The sequence below is a fragment of the Pollicipes pollicipes genome, unplaced genomic scaffold (genome assembly GCF_011947565.3).
Source record: "Pollicipes pollicipes isolate AB1234 unplaced genomic scaffold, Ppol_2.1 Scaffold_4740;HRSCAF=5597_pilon_pilon_pilon, whole genome shotgun sequence".
NCBI lineage: Eukaryota > Metazoa > Arthropoda > Thecostraca > Pollicipedomorpha > Pollicipedidae > Pollicipes > Pollicipes pollicipes.
Genome location: NW_023596545.1, coordinates 10,895,903 through 10,915,721, shown reverse-complemented (window position 1 = coordinate 10,915,721; position 19,819 = coordinate 10,895,903). Strand labels below are relative to the sequence as shown.

The window sequence follows — 19,819 nt, the reverse complement described above, 5'->3', positions numbered from 1 at the left end:
TGCCGCATTTATGCAAGCGCAACCGTTTTATGAATGCTGATATTGGTCATTCGATTACGATCAGAGATTATACCAAACGTCCACGCCACCCATGTCCAAATCACAATGGCGTTCTAAATTGATATTTGGTAGCAAATTGGGTTATCGAACTTGATTTATGCTCGCGTCTCTTTCGTCGGGAGTTCAGCTTGCTGGGATTTCAAAGTTTGTATTACGATCTCATGGTAGGCCAAGCAAACCCTGGGTTACGCTAGCGTGGCGTCGCTACCCGACACTGCGAGCTGACTCAAGTGTTGAAATATGTCCCATGCTTGATTATTTGAAACTGCCTCTGGCTGAGCAGACATGATATGCGTCATAGGCGTACTAATTCAATGCTAGATATCATAGGTCACGCTAAGTTGCTGCAAATTTCGTTGACTTCACATTGGTGGGCTCATAGTTGCACGAAACAAGCTTTTCATAGCCAGTCAGTGGTCAACGAAAGGGACGTGTAACTCGGCTGCTCTAAGTAGTCCTGGAACCCCATTTGATCTATAGATCAGGCATAACTATCAAGCGACGGGACATGACCATCAACAACTCGATGCAAGTGGTTTGAGAATGGTTGAAGAGTTGTTTGTGTAGACGTGACCCTTTCCTGTCAATTCCGTAAAACGTATCAGCGCCCAAGCTGTGAAACACCTGCAAACGACGTTCAGACCTCGTGGTGCGACTCAACGTGGGATGCTGCGTGTGGAGTGGAGAATCACTCATGGGCGCAGGAACGGGTTGGAGGAGGGGCAGTGGGTGCCATGGCACCCCGGCTTGCGAAGAAGGGTGAGCATTAACCCTGTTGCGAGACGTGTAAAAAAGTCAACTCCAGAATCAGTTTTGGCACCTCCACTTTCTGCGGCACTCCTTCGTGTAGGAAGTGTTTTAAAACCTGTGTAATAAACTAGGTCAACCTTGCGAATTTAACAATGTGCAATACGGGTTTGCCGAATGATCTAGGATAAGGAATTCCTGTGATAGAAAGAGCGGAACGCATTTGCGTGAACTGCCCTGTGAGGGTGTAGGTTTTGACGTCACAGCTGGCGACGCCACACAAGAACGACTCTACCGCAAAGCGTAGGGGATGCTCTGATGAACTTGCCAATGATGGTACAAGCGGCAGTTTGGGTGTGGTGTCTGGCAATACTGAACGGGACTCATTCTGACCTGTAACATTGGCGTGCGTCGCCATTGGCAACAATATACATACTTATGCACGGTGTCCTCTCCCCCAACGGTCTTGCCAGAGGCTGTAACTTACGATGTGAAAGGCAGCTCCGCCGCACACAGACAACTGATGAGATACGCTTACCTGTGACGCCATAGGGACCAGTGTGCGGGCGGCGTCGCCAGTGAGGAAGGCAAACGTGGCCGTAACGTCCACCACCCCGTGCTGCCTCGCACATAGTGTGAAAAACAACTGGACACTTAATAAAAGGCAGTTTATTGATGCACAGAGGCAGTTTTAACTCAGTGATAGTGCTGTTGTAGTGTTGTCAGCCTTCAAAAAGCAACGTAGCATGTAGATTATGCCGATGTCTGAGGATCTTGATTTATGCACCACTGCCCACGAAATACGCGGAGAGGCGTTAAGTTTTCTGTGTGGGTGGTACGCTTTCTGTTTTCATATGCATTCGCCAAATCAGCTCCTGGTGATATTTTTATTTCCGGTGTAATAAAAGTCGACAATCAATGATGGACGTTGTAGGTTAAGTCAATAATAACATGTGTTCTCCTCCAACATCACCTGAACCCTACTTAAACCCTTAACAGTACGGTTATTTCATATGAAATTAAAACGAATCGAAACAAAACATTAAGTCGCGTAAAAAATAAAACAATAAACGTGATGTTTTGCTTGCAGGCCATGCCTGTGAATGAGACCAGCAGCGGTGGTGGCGCTTCCATGAAGCCATTTTAGACACTGCCTAACCATATCTCTGAGCTCGCTCCAGCCTTTCGCGAAACTTCAATTGTGTGCTTCGGTTTTGGTGATCTGCTCAGGCGGCCAACACCTTCAATCCACGACACTTGTGCCTTATCCTGCGTTGCTGAGATGACGGTGGATGATGGTTAGCAGTTGGCGGGGCCGTTTGATAGCTGGCGAGACCCAAAATGTTGAAAAGTGCTCCTGGCAGGCACTGCGGCTTCAAACGTCCCCCGCACAATGCTCGTATATTTTGCCTTTTTCTTTGTCATGTGTTGATGAACCCAGCGGTGTATTCAAGATGCGGTCCGGGGCATGTACTTCACACACCGTGAGCCTGACATTGACCGGGCGTAACTTACCGTAACGTACACTGACCGGGCGTAACTTTACCGTAAGCCTGCCATTGATCGGGCTGGCATAACTTATCGTAGCGGCACACCACTGACCACGGGAAGGGGGCAGAGTTGACCCGTGCCTCCTACTTATCTCAAAACGACGTGGCCGGATTCAAAAATTCAAACGGCATTCGATAGCGGCGCTAAGCGGCTTTGATAAACGGCTTGCGCCGGCCGTCACAGGGCCGGCGCGGCCGACTTGAGCCCAACCGTCCGCTGCCGCGGGGTCGGGCCTTCCTGGCCACTATGTCATTGTTACAGGCAACTGCTTAAAAATTGGGGCAGACAGTCGTTATGGCCGTGTTTAACACATGTTAACACATGTAACACATGTTTAACACATGTTCCATGGATTCATTATCTTGAGTCAGAACTAAAAAAGTTAACCGGAATGTGGTTAATACATTTGATACTTGACATGCCTATAATTTAACTCGCAATATTAAAGCAATAAAGCGAGGCATATAAATGATGGAGTAGATAGCTTATTGACTGGTATTCCCACTTACTTCTTCGTTCGGTTTCGTCGTGAAATGATTTACGGCTATGCGCTTTTACAACACAAAATCGACCACATGACACCATGCCCTGACGACACTCCCGCTTAGTGTAGTCTAGCATCAGAGTTGTTGTTTCGCCACAGCATAATATTGACCAGCTGAGAGCTACTAGATTTTTCGTTCAAATATCTCACGCAGATGTATAAGGCAAACTGAGAATACGCAATTTTCCTCAACACTCTGCCATGATTTTTGGCTGCGGTGAGCTAACCTGATTTTTCAGTGAAAATATACACGATATCAGCACGGTTTAAAACCGAACGTGCGGTTTCGACCATGGTCTGTGCTTATTGGGTGACAGGTTCGTCATCGTCCTGTCTTTGTTTGGTGTGTCTGCACCCTTTTTGTGAGGTATCATGTGGCGCAATAATTTGACCTAGCAGGCCAGTTAGATCAACCCGACTCGTAACGGCGTGTGGTGTATATTTCCTTGACCCGTCCTGTTCATAGGCGCCCGCGCTGTCACCGAGGTGTTTTGTTCCAGGACACGCCCCAATTCCTGTGTCCTGTCACTCTTGTGTTCATCGCGTGACAAGATGTCAGGCAGGTTTGGAAGACCTTCTCCTTGCAAAACTCCCTTCACCCTCGTTTCATCGAGACCCTCCTACGTCGCCTGTACTCATTTTAAAGGTATGTAGTCTTAAATAAATCGAATGTTTTGCGTGACAAATATTGGATCCAAGTTACTCGTGTGCGGCGGTAGATGGATGCTGTTGGCATTTATGGACAGCTCACTCGTACATCATGATAGTACAATTTCCGAGCAACACCGTCTCTTGTCTGTTGGAGTCCAAAATTACATCAGCGCTTCAGGCTCACCCCCTTTCATAACCACTAACCGGCCTGAAAAAGTAGCCAACTGTTAAAGCACAGGGAGCGTACCAAGTCGGTGCGGTGTGGTTGCCATGGCGACTGGCCGCTGATTGGCTGGCCTGGAGCCTGCGCGCCTCGACAGCTGTTTCCTCCCCTCCGACCGCGGGGCGGATGGCACATTGCCAGTTCTGTGGAAACACCGCCGTGGGTTGGCAGTGCGTACGGGCACGTGTGTTCAGTTCCAGTTTTATTCGGTTTTACTGGTCGCTTTTACCTGAGTTTTCGTCTCAGTTGCGAGGTAAGCATCTTGATGCCGTTGCAGATATTCTACAAGCGAGTATAAGTGTTTATTTCTCGTTGGTTCTGTATAAAACATTCCATGGATCGTGTTCAAGAGGAGCCCGAGCATGCCAGTCTATCGTATGCTTCCCTAACAGGCACGTGCTCACCGGTTTTGGAAAGTGTATCATTAGTGTGGCCGTTTGACTTCTGCGCCCGGTGCTGCGGCTGAGGCGACGCCTTGTGATTGGTGCCCGTCCAGGCTGCGTCACCTAGTGCCCGGGGCGGCGTCCAGACCGCGCCGCGGGCGGGATAGCGCGCTGCGGGAGGGAAGTGCCCGGGGTCGGCGGGTTACACCAAGGATAAGCTGCCGCTCGTTTGTTGATAACTGTTACCAGCGCCATCCCAGTGTCTGTGCATGATCACCACTGTCACGTACTCGGAGGTCTGCAGACGCTGATAACCTGCTGGACACTTTAACCTGAGGGAGTTAACACGTGATTCGAAGCTTTTGGACTGTCTTTTGTAATGTTGGTTCTTGCATTAGTGTAAGCGCGTTCGATTAGCCATGTATAATTTGGTAATATGCGTCGCCAATTATGTTGATCAAAGAACTGGGCAGTTGCCCGACCTGTTTGACTCGGAAAGGGCATCTGGACCTCGTCAGGAAGGTCACCATTTGGCTGCGTCGGCCATGTGGTAGCATTACACGGCACGTAAGCCTCTCCCGTAATGTTTTGCTTTAAAAACTGGCGGCCAGATGGACCAGAGCGGTGGCTGGACTGAGTCCGGCACAAATGGCCGATTCAGGGCACATGTATACGCATGTCTGGGAAGTACTCCGAACTCAAAAGCACCCATGCATACCCTCTGTAATGAATGCATACAAGCTGAATGGCACAATTAAAGCTCATATTTCGGAGCGACATAACGTACAGTATACGCTTATGTTGATAAGAGCTATTGCTAAATCCAAAATTTTCCTCAAATGCGTGCGATTGGTAATAAAGGGATCGACGACGAGTGCAGAGCCAGATTCAGCATCAGTTCTTCCGCATCCATGCCGGAATATCGTTCCAGTTACCAGAAAACGTGATTTCAGCGGACGTTTTTCACCTTCCTGAGTCATTGACCGTAGTTTACTTCCCGCCCTGTTGTAGGGGCAAGACGCTGTTGTCACTGGGACTTAGAACGCAATCAGCAGCTGAGCCTACATGACATTGCCTGTCTCTCACAGAGACAGGCAGGGAAAGGAAGCCACCAAGGGGCAAAAGATCTGCTGATTGGTTGGTGTGGCGGGATAAAAACATGCTCTCTCCCGATAATTCTTCCATTTTCGCGCTGTCACTGTGCCATTAGAGGGGGGAAGGGGAGAGATTGAGAGGTTAGTGAGCGGAAGAGATTCGGTGGATGGTAGCAATAATGTATCTCTGGCGAGGGGCGGGGGAGTAGCGGTAAACACCGAACCGCATCGAAAGGGCCGCAATTGCAACCAGCTACAGGGATATAGTTTTGCACAGTAAGCGGAATAAAGGTTTGCAAAGTAAGCTGGGGGGGGGGGGGGGGGAAGCAGGTAGAGCAGGGCCAAACAAATTGGGCAAACTTGCCTTCGAAATGCGCCACAAAATTTCTCCTGGATTTGACCCGGCTTCGTCTCAAAGTTGGGAGGGGGAGCCGGAGCTCACTCCAGGCGCATTTGATTCGGCCGGAGAATCGGAGCGAATGGTGCGGCGTAACTCATCTGTAAGGCGAAACAGGTTTGTAAAAAAAAATTTAGGTTGATAGTGATGCCACCTATAAATAGATGTGTTGTACTATGTGCAATGCTGTAGGAGAGCAAAACACGACATTTGTGTTGTGTTGTGATGAAGGCATCCCATCTGCTGTAGCGATGGAACGGAACGGACCAAGCCGCAGACATTATGGGACATTAGACACGACGGAATGGAGTGGACTATCCCAAGCCGTAGACATTTATGAGACATTAGACGCGACTGAGGGACGTCTTTTCCCACTTTTAGGGGCTCTTATCTCAAGTTTTCTCCTTGCAGAGTCGCCAGTACTACATCGCCTAGTTGGGCTCGACTCAAAATATATATTTCCCCCAACGAGAATTCGTATTGCGGCTCGATTCGGCAACAGCCATGTTTTTCGCGCGCCGAAGCCGCGGCACGCTCGAAATTGCGTACATTTCCAGAGCGAACGCCCGGGCGTAAACAACCCGGCCGCTTCGCTCTCGACGTAGCCACAAAGGGAGCGGCTGGTGCCGAGCCGCTCGGGCGACCCCACACGTGTGCAGCTGGCGGGCGGCCAAGCGTGCCAGACGGCGGAACACCTGAAGCCGCACGCATCTGCCGCTCAGGGGAAATGCCAAGTAGGCGCCGCCGCTGGGCCCCGGTTCGGGCCGTGGGGTGGCGCGGCGTGAAGGTGACGATGCCGAGGCCTCTGCGCTCGCGGCGACGGTCAGCACGTCCGGCCTTCATCCCCCCCCCCCCTCTCCCCTTATGTCGGGCGAAATGGAAGAAAATCGGGAAGAATGCTCCAAATGTCCGTTCTGTACAGAACAACTCCGAAAAAAGTTGAACGCTGGTTGTTGAGGAAATCGAACATGGCGCGGATAATTGATGTGACCGGTATCGGCAGGATATGTGGTCTTAAGGTCGCGCTATTACCAAAATACGCCAGGAGACGCGACCTTGTGTGACCATTTTCTAAGTACGTTGTTGTCCATTTTAATTTCCTTTGGCTTTTGGCGAGCATCTTTGCCATTACGGTATTTATTATTTACTTTGTTTTATTTTAAAGGCTTGCCAGAATGGTTGACATAACTCTCCCGTGCTATGTTGGCTGACGATGGTTATTCTTGGCAGATTAATGGCGTTTCCCGCTGGTGGCGGTATTCGTGCTGTTTTCGGCTATCAGTTTTCTTACTTGCGTACACGGATGGAATAATTGTTCGCACCATCGTACTGGTCTGATGTGTTAGTATGCACACAACGTTTCAGCCAGTTCAGCTTCCGGTCGTCGTCGGGTATTATGAAGTCTAGAAGTACTGGATACTGTTTGGCTTTCAGCCACTTACGCGTCACAGCCCTAATTCTCACCTGAGCATAGCGTGGATTTCGTTCCCGGTTGTCTCAGATGGCAGTGCATTGGACTCGCGCTCTGGTTCCTGACCCTGGTTCGAATCACAGTTATTCCGAGGGGAGAGTTCGGCTTGTGACGGTAACATGGCCGAGAACCAAACACCACCCGGTCTTTTGAACTTTTAAGGACATCTTTAGGACACACTTTCAAGGATTGTTAAAGACATCATCCAGTCCCTCAACACCTGACGACACGGCCCGCTTAAATGGCCGATACGCTGTATAGATACTAATACATCAGACGAGAACTATTAGTTCTAATAATTATTTCACCCATGATACTTCTACATGTAGCTAATACGTTGCCCCAATCCTTCCTTAAAAACGACATGTGCAATCGAACACAGTGTGGGTGTCACCGGTATTTTTCGAGGGCATACTTGCTATCGCTCAAGGCTGCTACATCGACATTATGAGCTGGGAGTTCTTACGCTGAAAATATGTGACCAGGTCCGGTTGCGAAGTTCAGGGTGCGTTGTTCCGTCTGGCGTCGGGTCGCCGGAGTAGCCTCGGGTGGGCGTGGTCCGTCCCGGCCCCCTCGCTGGCGGCGCCAGGGGCCAGATCCATCAGACGGCGCCCAGGCTGCACCACGCGTGGCTGAGCCCACCGGACGTACCCGAGATGCTGCAGGGGGCGATGTTTTACGACTGTTAGGGCTTGCCCCCCCCCCCCCCAAACTCGTTCTGGCGTTTTTTGGGCGTCTTGTAAGGCGTCGTTCACCTCAAATGCGTGGTTTGATAAGGTACGTGTTTGTGGTATGTTCTCCTGGTGCTCGGTTTTCCTTTGTGTCAGGAATTTTCACTTTACGCCGTCATAATTCTGAAAAGTTTTAACCTCGGCACGGGCCGTATGGGAGCCGGGTGCGTAGCATTGATATTGTATTATCAATATTAGTGTTCATTGCAGTGCCCTAGCGTGAAAGAACAAAGTATGGAATTGACGACACAGATAAAGGGCACTTGTGAGAACTTGCAGATTCATTCGTGCATAATAAGGGCGTATCTGTGCATAGAAAAACAACTTCGGTGATAAAACTGCATATTCTACTGGAAACAAACACAATATTGGGCCTATCACATTAGCATGAATAACCCAGACACCAGCAAACCAAGCTGCCGGGAGGCACCAACCCGCACTTAAGCACTTTCCATGCATACGCCACCAATTCCTCAACAGCATTACACCCCCACGTTCTTAATGCACCGGTATCTGCACCACGCGGCACTGGACACGGGCTTCAGGGGCACCACACTGATGTCTCGTTGTAATGAGGAGATGCCGCAGTTGACTGCTCATTGGTTGGGGATTTGGATTGGTATGGCAAGATCGCTAAATGAATTCAAACTGCGCTGCACGCACAGCAAACTCTTAAACACTGAAGTCTGAAATCTGAACAAGTCCTTACCGTCCAGTCCAACTTTTACATAACCATGTGCAAGGCCATAACGCAACAGCCGATGGAGAGCGCAATAGTGATAATTTTTCAGACGGCCGAGTTTTGTAGTAAAAGGATGTTTGTTGTATAAAAATAGTTACTTGCGTTGCATATATATATATATATATATATATATATATATATATATATATATATATATATTGATGGGCCCCAATCATTTTAAATGGCACATGCACTTCATGCGTCCTTGTGCCGTTGGTCCGGACATCTCGTGGCCGGCGCGTGTTTTATGCGGCCTGTCGTGTGGATACTGTCCCGGTGCGACTTGCGGCGAAGGGCGGGCGGCGCCGTGCGGCCGTCGTGTCGGCACCGATGCCGCCCCGCGCCGCGCTTGTTTGCCGCTGGCGGGGATGGCGGCCTGGAACAATGCGGCCGGTCGATCGGGCCGCCTCTGAATGCCGTGTCGGCCGGCAGCTGATGACAGCTGGCACGTTCGCGGACACACAATGGGCGCAGCCCGGCCCCAGCGACCATCAGCGGCGCCCGTCCCGCGACGCCGCCGCCGCTCGCGCTCGCTCGAGTTCACCGCTCGTTAGCTAATTGCATTGAACAACGCAATCACGTCCATTGGTCGCTGTCGGTGACGTTTGGCTAGATCAATAAATAGTGTTGATGGCGGTGCCGACGCGACCGAATGGGGCGTCTGTGTGGTCCGGTCGGTCCGGCGCGCGGCGCATCGCGGTCCGAGGCGTCGCGGCCGCCGCCCGCGCCTCCGCTCGGCCCTGCCTGACGCGGCCGGGCCGGCCCGACCCGCCCCGGCCCGGCTGTTGACTTTGGCCGGCGGCGGCTGGGTCAGCGGTGAGCCTGGTTGATACGGCCGATTTGTGTGATGATGAAGCGGATCGCGGCGGGCGCGGGTGTTATTCTTCAGACGCGGCTGGCTGCGCACGAGCCCTGCTGCCACGACCCGCGCCCGCCGCGTCGGCCGCCACGCGCCGCTGCGAGACAGCGCTGACAAAGCACCAGTCGTGCCCGCAGTGGGACGACCGATCTCTCCACTCTCGATGGAGTGTCGGATGTGGTGCAGAGCCCCACGCAAGACAAATAAAGTCACCATCTTGCGGACGGTGATGGTCACTGGATGGTGATGGTGATGGTCACTGGATGGTGACGGTGATGGTCACCTGAAAAGGATTGAGTCCACCAAGTATATCTTTTCCGTGTTTTCCAAAACGAGCGAAAATGTGTGATTCCGAAAGGAACTCTTCAGCCTCAGCAAATCCCGGGCCTGAAGAATTTCTGGTCCTACTGGAATTTCTGGAATTTCTGGTTTCTGGTCTTAGGCAGTAAGACTGTCCTCCCAAAAAACCATTGCCAATACCAAAATTTAAAAGAGCTTTTTCTGTGAAAGGTGAAGACAATAAAGGGAGGCTGCCTCTGCACCTGGCAAGTATGCACCAATTTGCTTTGCATTTGACATTAAAAATAAAACAACCTCAGAAGTCACAACTCCTTTACTCCGCACAAACAAGAATAAGTTTGAGTTCCTTGTGTTTCAGCATTATGAATATAGAGTTCTCATGCTGGCAAAAAGTAATCTTCTGTACGCCATAAGTTACTGGTTAAACGACGCTATTGGCGAACACTAGTTGTAATGTCGAAACGCAGATTTATGAGATAACCGATACTTGCGCTATAGCGTCGCTTCACCACTACCGTCTGGGGTATTGATGGTCGATATTGTCGGCATGCAGCTTTGAACTCACAAAGCCAACTCCTATACGTGGACAGAATACGCATTAATGCAATTCCTTACACAAAATACAAAAATACAAAGACAAATGCCCAATGCCCAATGCCAAAGCGTTTAAATTCCAAGCAGGCCGCATTCAACAACGTGTACGCACACAGTAACGCGACTTTAAAGTAATGACGAGCAATAGAAGTAGAAAGATAAGCATCTCTCACTTGCTTTGCCGTCAAAGATACTACGCTGCTTGCTAAAAGGCACTCGTATCATGGCTCTTTAAAGACGTATCAAATACTACTTGTCCCAGTTTATCACTTTCATGCTCTTGAATACCTACGCCTCTCTTATCATCAGCGCCACCAGCCTTTGCTCGCGTAGAGCTTCACCGCTCGAGGTTTGTACGGAACACAAAAGTAAGCTACGATATACTAGTGTCTTATGTAGGGTCCTGTTTCTTACAGCGGTGCCTACCGTCCGCTTCTTATGTTAAGAGAAAGAGGCCGCCATAATGTTGATGGCTTATGGTTAAAAGTATGGTTTTCTGGAGCATCTCATGGTTAATTTGATATCTTAAATCTTGTATAGATAGCACTGAATCCCCTACTCGTAGGACTGCTGGAGTAGATTTGCTCAGACATGTTACGTCGTTGCACGAATCAGCAGCTTACTGGAGCCATTGCAGAACACAGGGTGGGGAGTGATGACGTTAATGCTCCACGGCTTTGCAATATGGTCAGAAAAACTGGCTGGAAGTACATCTGCTCTTGAAATCGTGGCAGAAGCTCAACCACCAGGAAAGACAGTCATGGTGTCATAGTACTTAGTGGCAATTTTCTGCTGAAATAATTTTCACGAGGCTTTTTTCTACGGGTGTCTTGTGCTGACATGTAGGCAGAACACTCTGAGGCAGTTACCCACAGCTGACGACTTAACGTAGCTTTGAAAGCTCACTGACAGGCCCTAAGCTGAAGTTAAAAAAGCTAGAATAAGATATTCCCTCATCTTCAAAAGGATCCTTCGTCACGCCATCCGCTGCTCTACAATCGCGATCACAAATACCATGAAAAGAGCGCAATTTTTAGCAACGGGTCGACTTTTCTTACGCCTGATAGTTTTTAAAATTGCTTTAGGTTCCAGTAGAAACCCGAAATCACTAAACAGATCACGTTTCATTACCATATTGGTTGATACCTCGGCATTGGACTATGCACTGGAGCACGTTAAACTCTTGCTTAGAAATTATGCTGTCGAACTGGGATTTTATGGGCGCAAACTGTTTTACTGTTTGTTGTTACTGTTTTCAGTTCCTGTGACCTCCCAAACGTAACTGCGCTGCATGCGGTGAGAAAGGTGTACATTGAGCTGTGTACGTTCGTTTTCGTAATCGACGATGTATTGTTTTTTATTGAGCGTATTGAATCGTTTTGCTTTCTTTGATTTCGATCTTCGTTGGTCCGACCCAACCGTCACCGTGGTTGCAAGGTAATATGTAAAGCGGCCACTGGGCGCGGCTCCAGTTAGTCTTCAGTAGCTCGTGACTCAGTTGATCACTAAATCGGTGCAGTATTGTCGAGAACTGCACACCAGATTGACCTAGCGTCGTGGACTTCCAGCAGTGCGATATGATCAGGGGTTGACCTCCCTCATTCGGTCGACGTGCGGAACGCACAGTGTGTGCATTGCATGCAATCTGCAACACGGGTGTCAAAATCAAGCCAGCCCCGGGTGGCAGCGGCGGGGATTAATCCAGCTTCACTTCACTGAGAAAATAGCGGCCGGTGGTAAAGGTGCAAATGCCCGCGCGACGGGTCAGGCTAGCTCGAGCGTAAATCAAGTCCCCTTCCCATGAGCGGACCTCGCGAACCAAGCCAGATCGGTTGAAATCAGTTGCGCTGTGTTGACTACGACTTACAACTGATCTACCTCGCTGGGCATTCGTGCTTCCGGCCATCTGATGGGAGCGGGCGATATTGCCTCATTAAAGCCTGTCTTAACTTCAGACTGTACCACCGATAACAAAAATGAGGCGACTTTCATGATTTCCTAAATAGTTGTTGCTTTGCGATGCCAACCGGCTTGGTTTGGAATTCCACGAAGCTAGGAGCCCCTGTTCTATCCGTGTTGCAGATCACATACCACCAGACTCCGGTGAGAATGCGCTTTTGGGAGTATGTCCGTAGTATGACAAGAGGACATGGAAAGCAAGCAATTGTGACCAATACGCATACAAAATAACTGGATTCGTCAGGGGTATTTTACCACCAAAACATGCGTATGTTTCTTGTAGAATGAAACGAGGGTTGTGGTATAAACAATTACCCTCCAGCGCAGAAAGTATATGATGAATGGAAATATTGGCATGTCTTCGCTGCCAATCTTCTGCTCACGCTGCCGTAGCGCTAAGGCCTGAACGCCTGTCGCCGTTGGGGTGAAATAGTGATTGTGTCTGCGCCCTATGGGCCCGTTCTAATGTCAAGACTGAGGAGAATTTCGCCAAGATAGAAAGCAACCGGCGTCCAACAAAAATGTTGTATTTTCTCTAGAAAAGCCGCAGGTTTCTAGGTACATCATTCGCAGGCAAACCTACGCGTCCTGGCTGCTTTTTTGTCGGAATTGAAACCCACACGAATATACTAGCCACAGCACATGTTAAGCGTATCCATGATATTTATTATAAAACGGTGCATAAAATTTGGGGCTTTAAGTCATCCCATTTTGAACGGGTCACCGGATCTGCGAGCGGTGCAGGTTCGCGCACGCAACTGGTAGATATTGTGGTGTTCCGAATTACTACGATATACGCTTTCCTTCAACCGGCAGCTGCTCAACGCCTCAGTAGACGGAAGGTCACGCACATGATAGGTTTGAGATCCACGGGAAAAAAATGGAACGCTCCTGCACGCGTACGCAGCATGAGTACGGCGTCGCCTTCCACCCAAAAACATGATTTTGAGTCGACTCATCTCGCCATCGGTACGTACCAATCTCAATAATCGAAGGACATTGGTCAATTTGATGCGACAACGCAGTGTTAGACATTCAAAAAGCGTTGGAATGCTCTCTTAGGAAATTACGTCATTGAAATTAGGTTCAAGAATAATTCGATTAACCTTTGGTCAGGTATAGAGGTAAGGTCATGGTCAAGCCAAGCCGCTTTATTTCTAGAAATCTTGCTTTATGTGGTAGGCTCTGACACGCATGTCAAATTGCTGGATCGTGACGTCAAAAGATTCCGTATGTGTACTCGATAAAGGTCAGTGGAGGTCACTGGTCTGAAGTGACCGCGATCAACCTTTTTGCTTTGGGTAGCATGCCGCTTAGAGTAGTGCTTGGCGTCAGTTGTAAATTCAAATACTGAAATAAGCCCGGGGATATTCTTGAGTTTTATTATTTTAAGGTCAGATAAGGTCACTGACGTGCTGCGAACCCATTTCGTCATGAGAGGCATCTAGGTTAAAGCGGGTTGCATGCGGAGATCTCGGGGCACTTTGGACACCGATGTGAAGTTTGACCTTTTTGACGTCATTTGACCTAAAGTTTATGACCTAAGGATGTCAAGATTTGACGCACAATAGTTCACATAGAGGCCTACCCACTCTGTATATCTAGTGTCTCTAACTCTCTTTGTTTTCGAGATCTCGGGGTGGGGGAATCAAATTGACTCCTCCCCGCCCGAGCGCGGAGCATTTAACCGGCCACCCAGGAGCGTGTTACTCACAGATAGAGCCGGGAACGTTTGCCATCCTCATATCATGATACTGACTCACTGATCTGCATTGTCCGTGTTGCGGGTGTGATGTGCTCACTAAATTCGGTGGCTTTATATTTTTAGGTCGTTCATTGTTTTGCCAATGACGGGGTGCAACGAGACACGGTCGTATCGCACAGGACCTTTGGTTATTTCAGTATGAAGCAACTACGCTTGGATAATGATTTTCATACCAAGTTTTACCGTCACATTTCAACTTCATAGTAGTGATGTTTGTTGTGTAATTGCAGAAGAGTGCAAACGTTTTCACACATGCAACGTGCAAGGTACCGTTCTGATGGCATTGTTTATGGTTCGACATATCTCTCGACTGTTGCCTATTTCCAAAGCAGGTGGCGCTGGCCGCTCATCGGTGATCGGGCCGTGGTGAAAAGGCGCCCAAAATAGATGCATGAACCTTGGGCGTGCACCATTGCATATGTTATGACTTGGAACGCGTGAAGACATATCTACCTGCTGAACTCGGTAGTTATAGCTTTATACATTAGTGATTTGGAGGAATCTGGGTTAAAACTCTGAGCGTGGGTCAGATGCTCTGATCTGCATGCACGCGCGCAACGCGCACTCCATGATGTTAAACCAACACACCGCACTTTGCAGCGCTGACTAAGCTCTGCCCTGCAGCTGTGCAGTGATGACTTAAGCTATTACAACGGTTTACTTTCTAAGGCGCGTGAGGTCAACGGAGGCTGGGGGCGGTGAGGCACTGAGACACGTGGCGCATGAGGCGCGGATCGGTTCTGGGCCAGCGCCGCAGTCTGCGCGCCGGTGGGGCATACCCAGCAGCGAAGGTTTGGTGCCGACCGGCCGAGCCGTTTAGGCGCAGCACCCACGCAAACTAACACTCTCGCAGACTGAAAGGTAAACACAGCCGAAATGCTCGGAGCGTCCGCCGTGGATGAAATAGTCATCGCTAGAAGCGTGCTGCAAACGTTTGCGCTCTCCGATTTTGAACAAAGTTTTGCTCATAATTATTGCAGACACAGCAGGCATGACGACGAAGCCAGCCTCCTGGTTTCAAGGCTGAATTTTTAGCCAGTGACAGACGAAGAAACAAAGCTGAAGTCGAAGCTGAAGCCGATGGCTTCAGTGTTTGAATCTGCGAGCCGAAGGCGAAGCCAGCGACTTCGCATCTTTCCAAACGTGAAGACGAATCCGAAGCCGGTGACTTCGAACTTTGTACGCGCAAAGCCGAAGCCAAAGTCAGCTTCGTCCCCATGCCCGAAGCAAAGATCATTCAGACGAAGGGAAAATTGGTTACATTCCGTCGACTGAAAACAGCCATGCCGTGGGCTGCTAGTCCATGCGTATAATTTTGAGTTGGTGTATCCGGTCTCAGAATGACCATGAGCTGTCGGATTCCACCGGAATGGCGATCGTCTGGACGTTAACCCTGAATGCGTTTGGGTCTACTTGCATAGGTCTTCGATTCGTCTGACGTGAAAGCACATCCACATGTCATCTGCACGCCTTTTCCACGCCAACCAAGTCGCCTCGCCAGTGGTTTTCTATGGGAGACTGGTTAGGGTGTATTGTACGGGATATTGTGTTCAGTTACACGCTTTGTGGCCATGTTTTTTATTCAACGGCATTAGGACTTCTTTTCGAAGCATGTTGATATGTCAGGAACTGATAATCAAGAGGTTCCCAGTGTCGCATGCTCATTGCCTTTTTGCTGTTTGATAGGTCATTGATTGAACTGAATGGGTCACATTTGATACTACTCGTTTCCTGCGATGCCAACTCAACAGTTATTTGATTAACCATGTTTGGTCCAATCCAAAATGGGTCACTTCCGCCGTTCCGCTGGCTGGATCGCAGGCTGCTTTTCTGGGATGCGAGCGTTAACACCTGCCATTTGCCACACTGTTCTGGCCATTTGCTGGACGCTCGACGAGCCAGTTGACGGTGACTGTTGAGCACTGGGGTTGGGTGAGACATCAGCAGGGTTCAGAACCGAGCATATCGCCTGCCCTGATCTCCATAGCGTGACCTCTGTGTGACAGTGGCCGCCGCCCCGTGCCGGCAGACTCCGTGACGTCCATGATGAACGGCGTGGAGCTGGAAGGTCTGACGTCGAACGGAGGCGTGCATGCCGCCCAGGCCGACTCGAAGCCGGGCCACGGCGCCGTCAGCAGCGGCGGCGGCACCAGCCCTGGGCCCGGGCCCGGCCACGCGCCCCAGTCCTGCCAGACCGAGGAGTCCAAGACCAACCTGATCGTCAACTACCTGCCGCAGACCATGTCGCAGGAGGAGATTCGCAGCCTCTTCTCCAGCGTTGGCGAGGTCGAGAGCTGCAAGCTGATCCGCGACAAGGTGACAGGTACGGACGCGTGCGGCGCGCAGGCAGGGGCCGGGTTCGGCGCCGGACTGGTTTGCTCTGTCGCCTAGACTCGCCCCTGCGCTGCGTCATGTTCGTCGCTGAGATGTTTGGTCCTCCGGCCAGGGCGTCGTCGGGTGTCCCTCGGGAGGTTTTCAGCTCTCCAGCGCAGGACGCAGTACCTGTGGAGCCGAGAGACAGGCGGCCGTGGTTAGCTGACTGTTATGCTACTTGGGTAGGCGGTACACATGTAGCCTGCAGGTGCATAAGATCGTGGAACCTCCCCGAGCTGCGGAGCCTTAAAAAAACTGAGCCGCTGAAGTTGTGCATCAGGTGAACTGATCTTGTCACATCCACTCAGGCACTGTTTTGAACCCGGTGCCCTGAAAAGTATGCAAACAAAGTAACAAAAGTAAAAACTGTAGCTTGACTTGGTTGGCTGCACTCTGCAAAGTGCTGCTTTTATATCAATCCATTGTCTCTCTTGCCGGTGCATACTGTCACAAGTGTAGAACGATTTTAAACTATGTTTCGTATTCATTTGCGACCGTTTCTAGGACACTGGGAACCGGGCTTCCGCGTCCTCTGGAGCCGGTATCTGAAATATGTATCGTGGTAGCCTTGCCAAACAAGAAACATCAGTCGAAATTGAGTGACATGTTTGACAGCTGGCAACCACCATCTACTTTCGTTCGTGTGTTGTTCCTACATGATTGATTACTTCCCGAGCAACTAACCATCCCGTCGTTTCCAGTACGCTTGTAATGCAAGTCCGCCCACTGTCACTTGTGCTCGGTGTGCCAGTATGTAAGCTGGCGTCCTGCGAAAGGGCAGCCGAAATTATTTCAAAGGCACAACAAGTATTCAGTATGCCGAAGCTGCCATGGATTACTTGTGCGCAAAACGCGTTTTGTGTGTGTGTATCCGAGTGGAATGTGGTACCAAATGTATGGGCAGTGCAGCTGGCACGGCACCAGGCGGCTGTCCGCACGCCGTGTAAGCGATCTGGAGGCACCGCAGCCGGGGCTGGGTGTCGGCGGAGACTATCCAGCCGCTCCTCTCACCCCCGGAGGCTCAGCACAGAGAATGCCAGGGGAGGCCAGGGGATTTACGGAAAGCCCTATTGACAGACACCGCATAGATCTGTCCCTCGCCCACTGCCCCTCCGCAAGGCAGCTGCAAGCGTTCTGCCGCGGCTGGTTGACCGACAGAACGCTGCGGATGGTGCAACAATGCGTAGAAATACAGGGTGCATTTTGGCTTCCAGCGTTTTTGCCTACGTTTCTGAGAACGGTCGAGGGTCGTCCACCCTGCCATAGTCGCAGCAGATAGTCGGCGGTCCTCATGTAGCGGTCAGGCGTGCTGGCCGCCCGGCCTGGCCGTCCTGACTGGCCGTCCGGCGCAGTGTGCTGGCGCCCCCCGGCCCGCCGCCGGTCCAGCTGGCCGCTCGGGCGTGGTCCAGCCGCTGGCCGCCACGTGCGCGTCGCGCCGCCGGCCGTCCGATCGGCCGCTGGTCATCGACCGAGCCGCGGCGGCCGTCCCCTGCACGGCGGTGGCGGCGGCAGCGGCGACGGCTGACGTCATGGCAACGCCCTGGGGGAGCCGCCGTCGCCGACGACGCAACCACGAGTGCTGGCTAGCGCTGGCATGGTGCGTCATGCGCTTCGGCCGTGGCATGAGCAAGCAGACTGTGCTCTGGCTCATTGGTAGCGTATGACTGATAGCGGCCTTCGTGAATAGCACCGCATCGATAGTTGGCTGGGTTTCATAATGCACTGGCCTCCATCCATGTGCCAAGGAGTCGATTGTTAGCGTGTATGAAAGGAAGATGTAGGGAACGATCGATTCAGTTTGTGTCGATCGTCGTTGCCCTGCGGCTCGGCTTCCTCCCGTACTTTATGGCAGTGGTGGTGCTCAGAATTCAAGCACCTCGAGCAGACCAACTTTAGAAGACGGGACTAAAAATACATTGAGCCAGGGCGCAACAATAGGTGAACTCCCTAACCTCACTGTCCGCATTCCTGGCGTGTTTACGCAAACGAGCATGGTGATTGCTGTCAGAAGATCATCCGTGACTGGATAAGAGCATTCCTCCTCGTAAAAGAACATTGAGAAATGCTGTTGCCGCCGTCGATGCCTGGTGCCAAAAAGCCAGCGGTCAGATAGCTAGAATAGTGAACGTGCCATTTGTGAGCACCACTGAGGTGAGCACATGCCATATGGATGGAATGGGCGGGCGGAGGGGCGCTGCAAAGGAAGTGTCTTGCAAGCCGTGGGCGGCACCGGTGTCGCGGGTGCGCCGGCGCTGCGGCGGCGGCGTTGGCGGCGGCTGCGGCGGCTGCGGCGGGCCAGCTGAGCACCGTTTGGACCCAGGCGCCGCCGACGCTGCATAACCCGTGTGCAGGCGGACGTGTCGCCGTCATATTTTTAGCCGGAATGGCGGTAAGGGCGGCCGACTCCGCGGCTGTGCCATAGGCCAGGTGCGGCGTGGCTGTGCCGTAAAACCGCCGCCGCCTCTGCCCGGGCAGAGGGGAGGAGCAAGAGGTGCAGCTCGGTGCCGCGGCCGGCCGGACCAGAGACCGGGCCGGGACCCGCCGCTGGTTGTCTCGAAACCAGAGGCTCGGCTCCGTGTCGTGCACCGGTCAGCCAGGAGTCGGCGCGACCGTTTGTGTCCGGCCAGCGGTGGCCGGTAACAGCCTACACACTGCCCACAGATAGACACTGCACAGCTGCTCGCTGCTAGGCCACTTTGGTAAACAGTTGGAGCGTTCGACGAGTTGATGCATTTGGAAAGGTCAGCCGTCTGCACGGCCGGCGCCCGCCGCCTGGTATCTGGCGACTGTCACTTCTGGTCAGGTGCACAGGCCAGGAAAATGGATATGACACATTTGGCATCGTGTCGTCCGTGGCCGTCGAGTTTCAGCGTGACTTGGAACTCTGATTTCTTTCATAACGCCATGGGGCTAAAACAAAATATTGCTGACAGGAAGGCAGCTGTGCCTTGTCAAGGCTCCATCCCACGCCCGCCGCTTCTGCCGGGGGACGGACCGATGGGTTCTAGGCAATCGGAAACCAAAGGATCGTCGGTACCGCGTTGGAATGCATGTCAGGTGCCGCCCTCGCTAGCAGTACACCTGATCAGCCCGTTTGCATCGCAAATTAGTGTTGTCAGGCGGCTCGACCCTCACACTGAAGTCTATGGCGCCCGGAGCTTGACGCAAACCTGTTCCAGAAAATTATGGTTTGTGTCCGGGAAATACGGTGGAGAAGCTAGCAAATTATTAGCTGAGTTGCGCAAACAACGTTGCAAGTGTTATGCTTTCATAAAGCAGACAGAAATGTGCACGCCGTATGCTCAATATTCGTCGGCGATTAATGCTGGCGAACGCTCTGCATGTAATTCGGTATCTGGCTGGTTTGTGACTGCC

At 51.4% G+C, this 19,819-nt stretch overlaps 1 protein-coding gene across 1 annotated transcript; it reads left to right on the top strand.

Annotated features, from left to right (window-relative positions):
* The first annotated feature begins 3,927 nt into the window (after window positions 1-3,927).
* Window positions 3,928-16,462, top strand: LOC119099035 (sex-lethal homolog). The gene is made up of 2 exons (XM_037222085.1): window positions 3,928-4,168; window positions 16,101-16,462. Exons 1-2 carry the CDS (start codon window positions 4,111-4,113, stop codon window positions 16,460-16,462), a joined length of 420 nt encoding a protein of 139 aa, XP_037077980.1. The 5' UTR covers window positions 3,928-4,110.
* The last annotated feature ends 3,357 nt before the right edge of the window (window positions 16,463-19,819 follow it).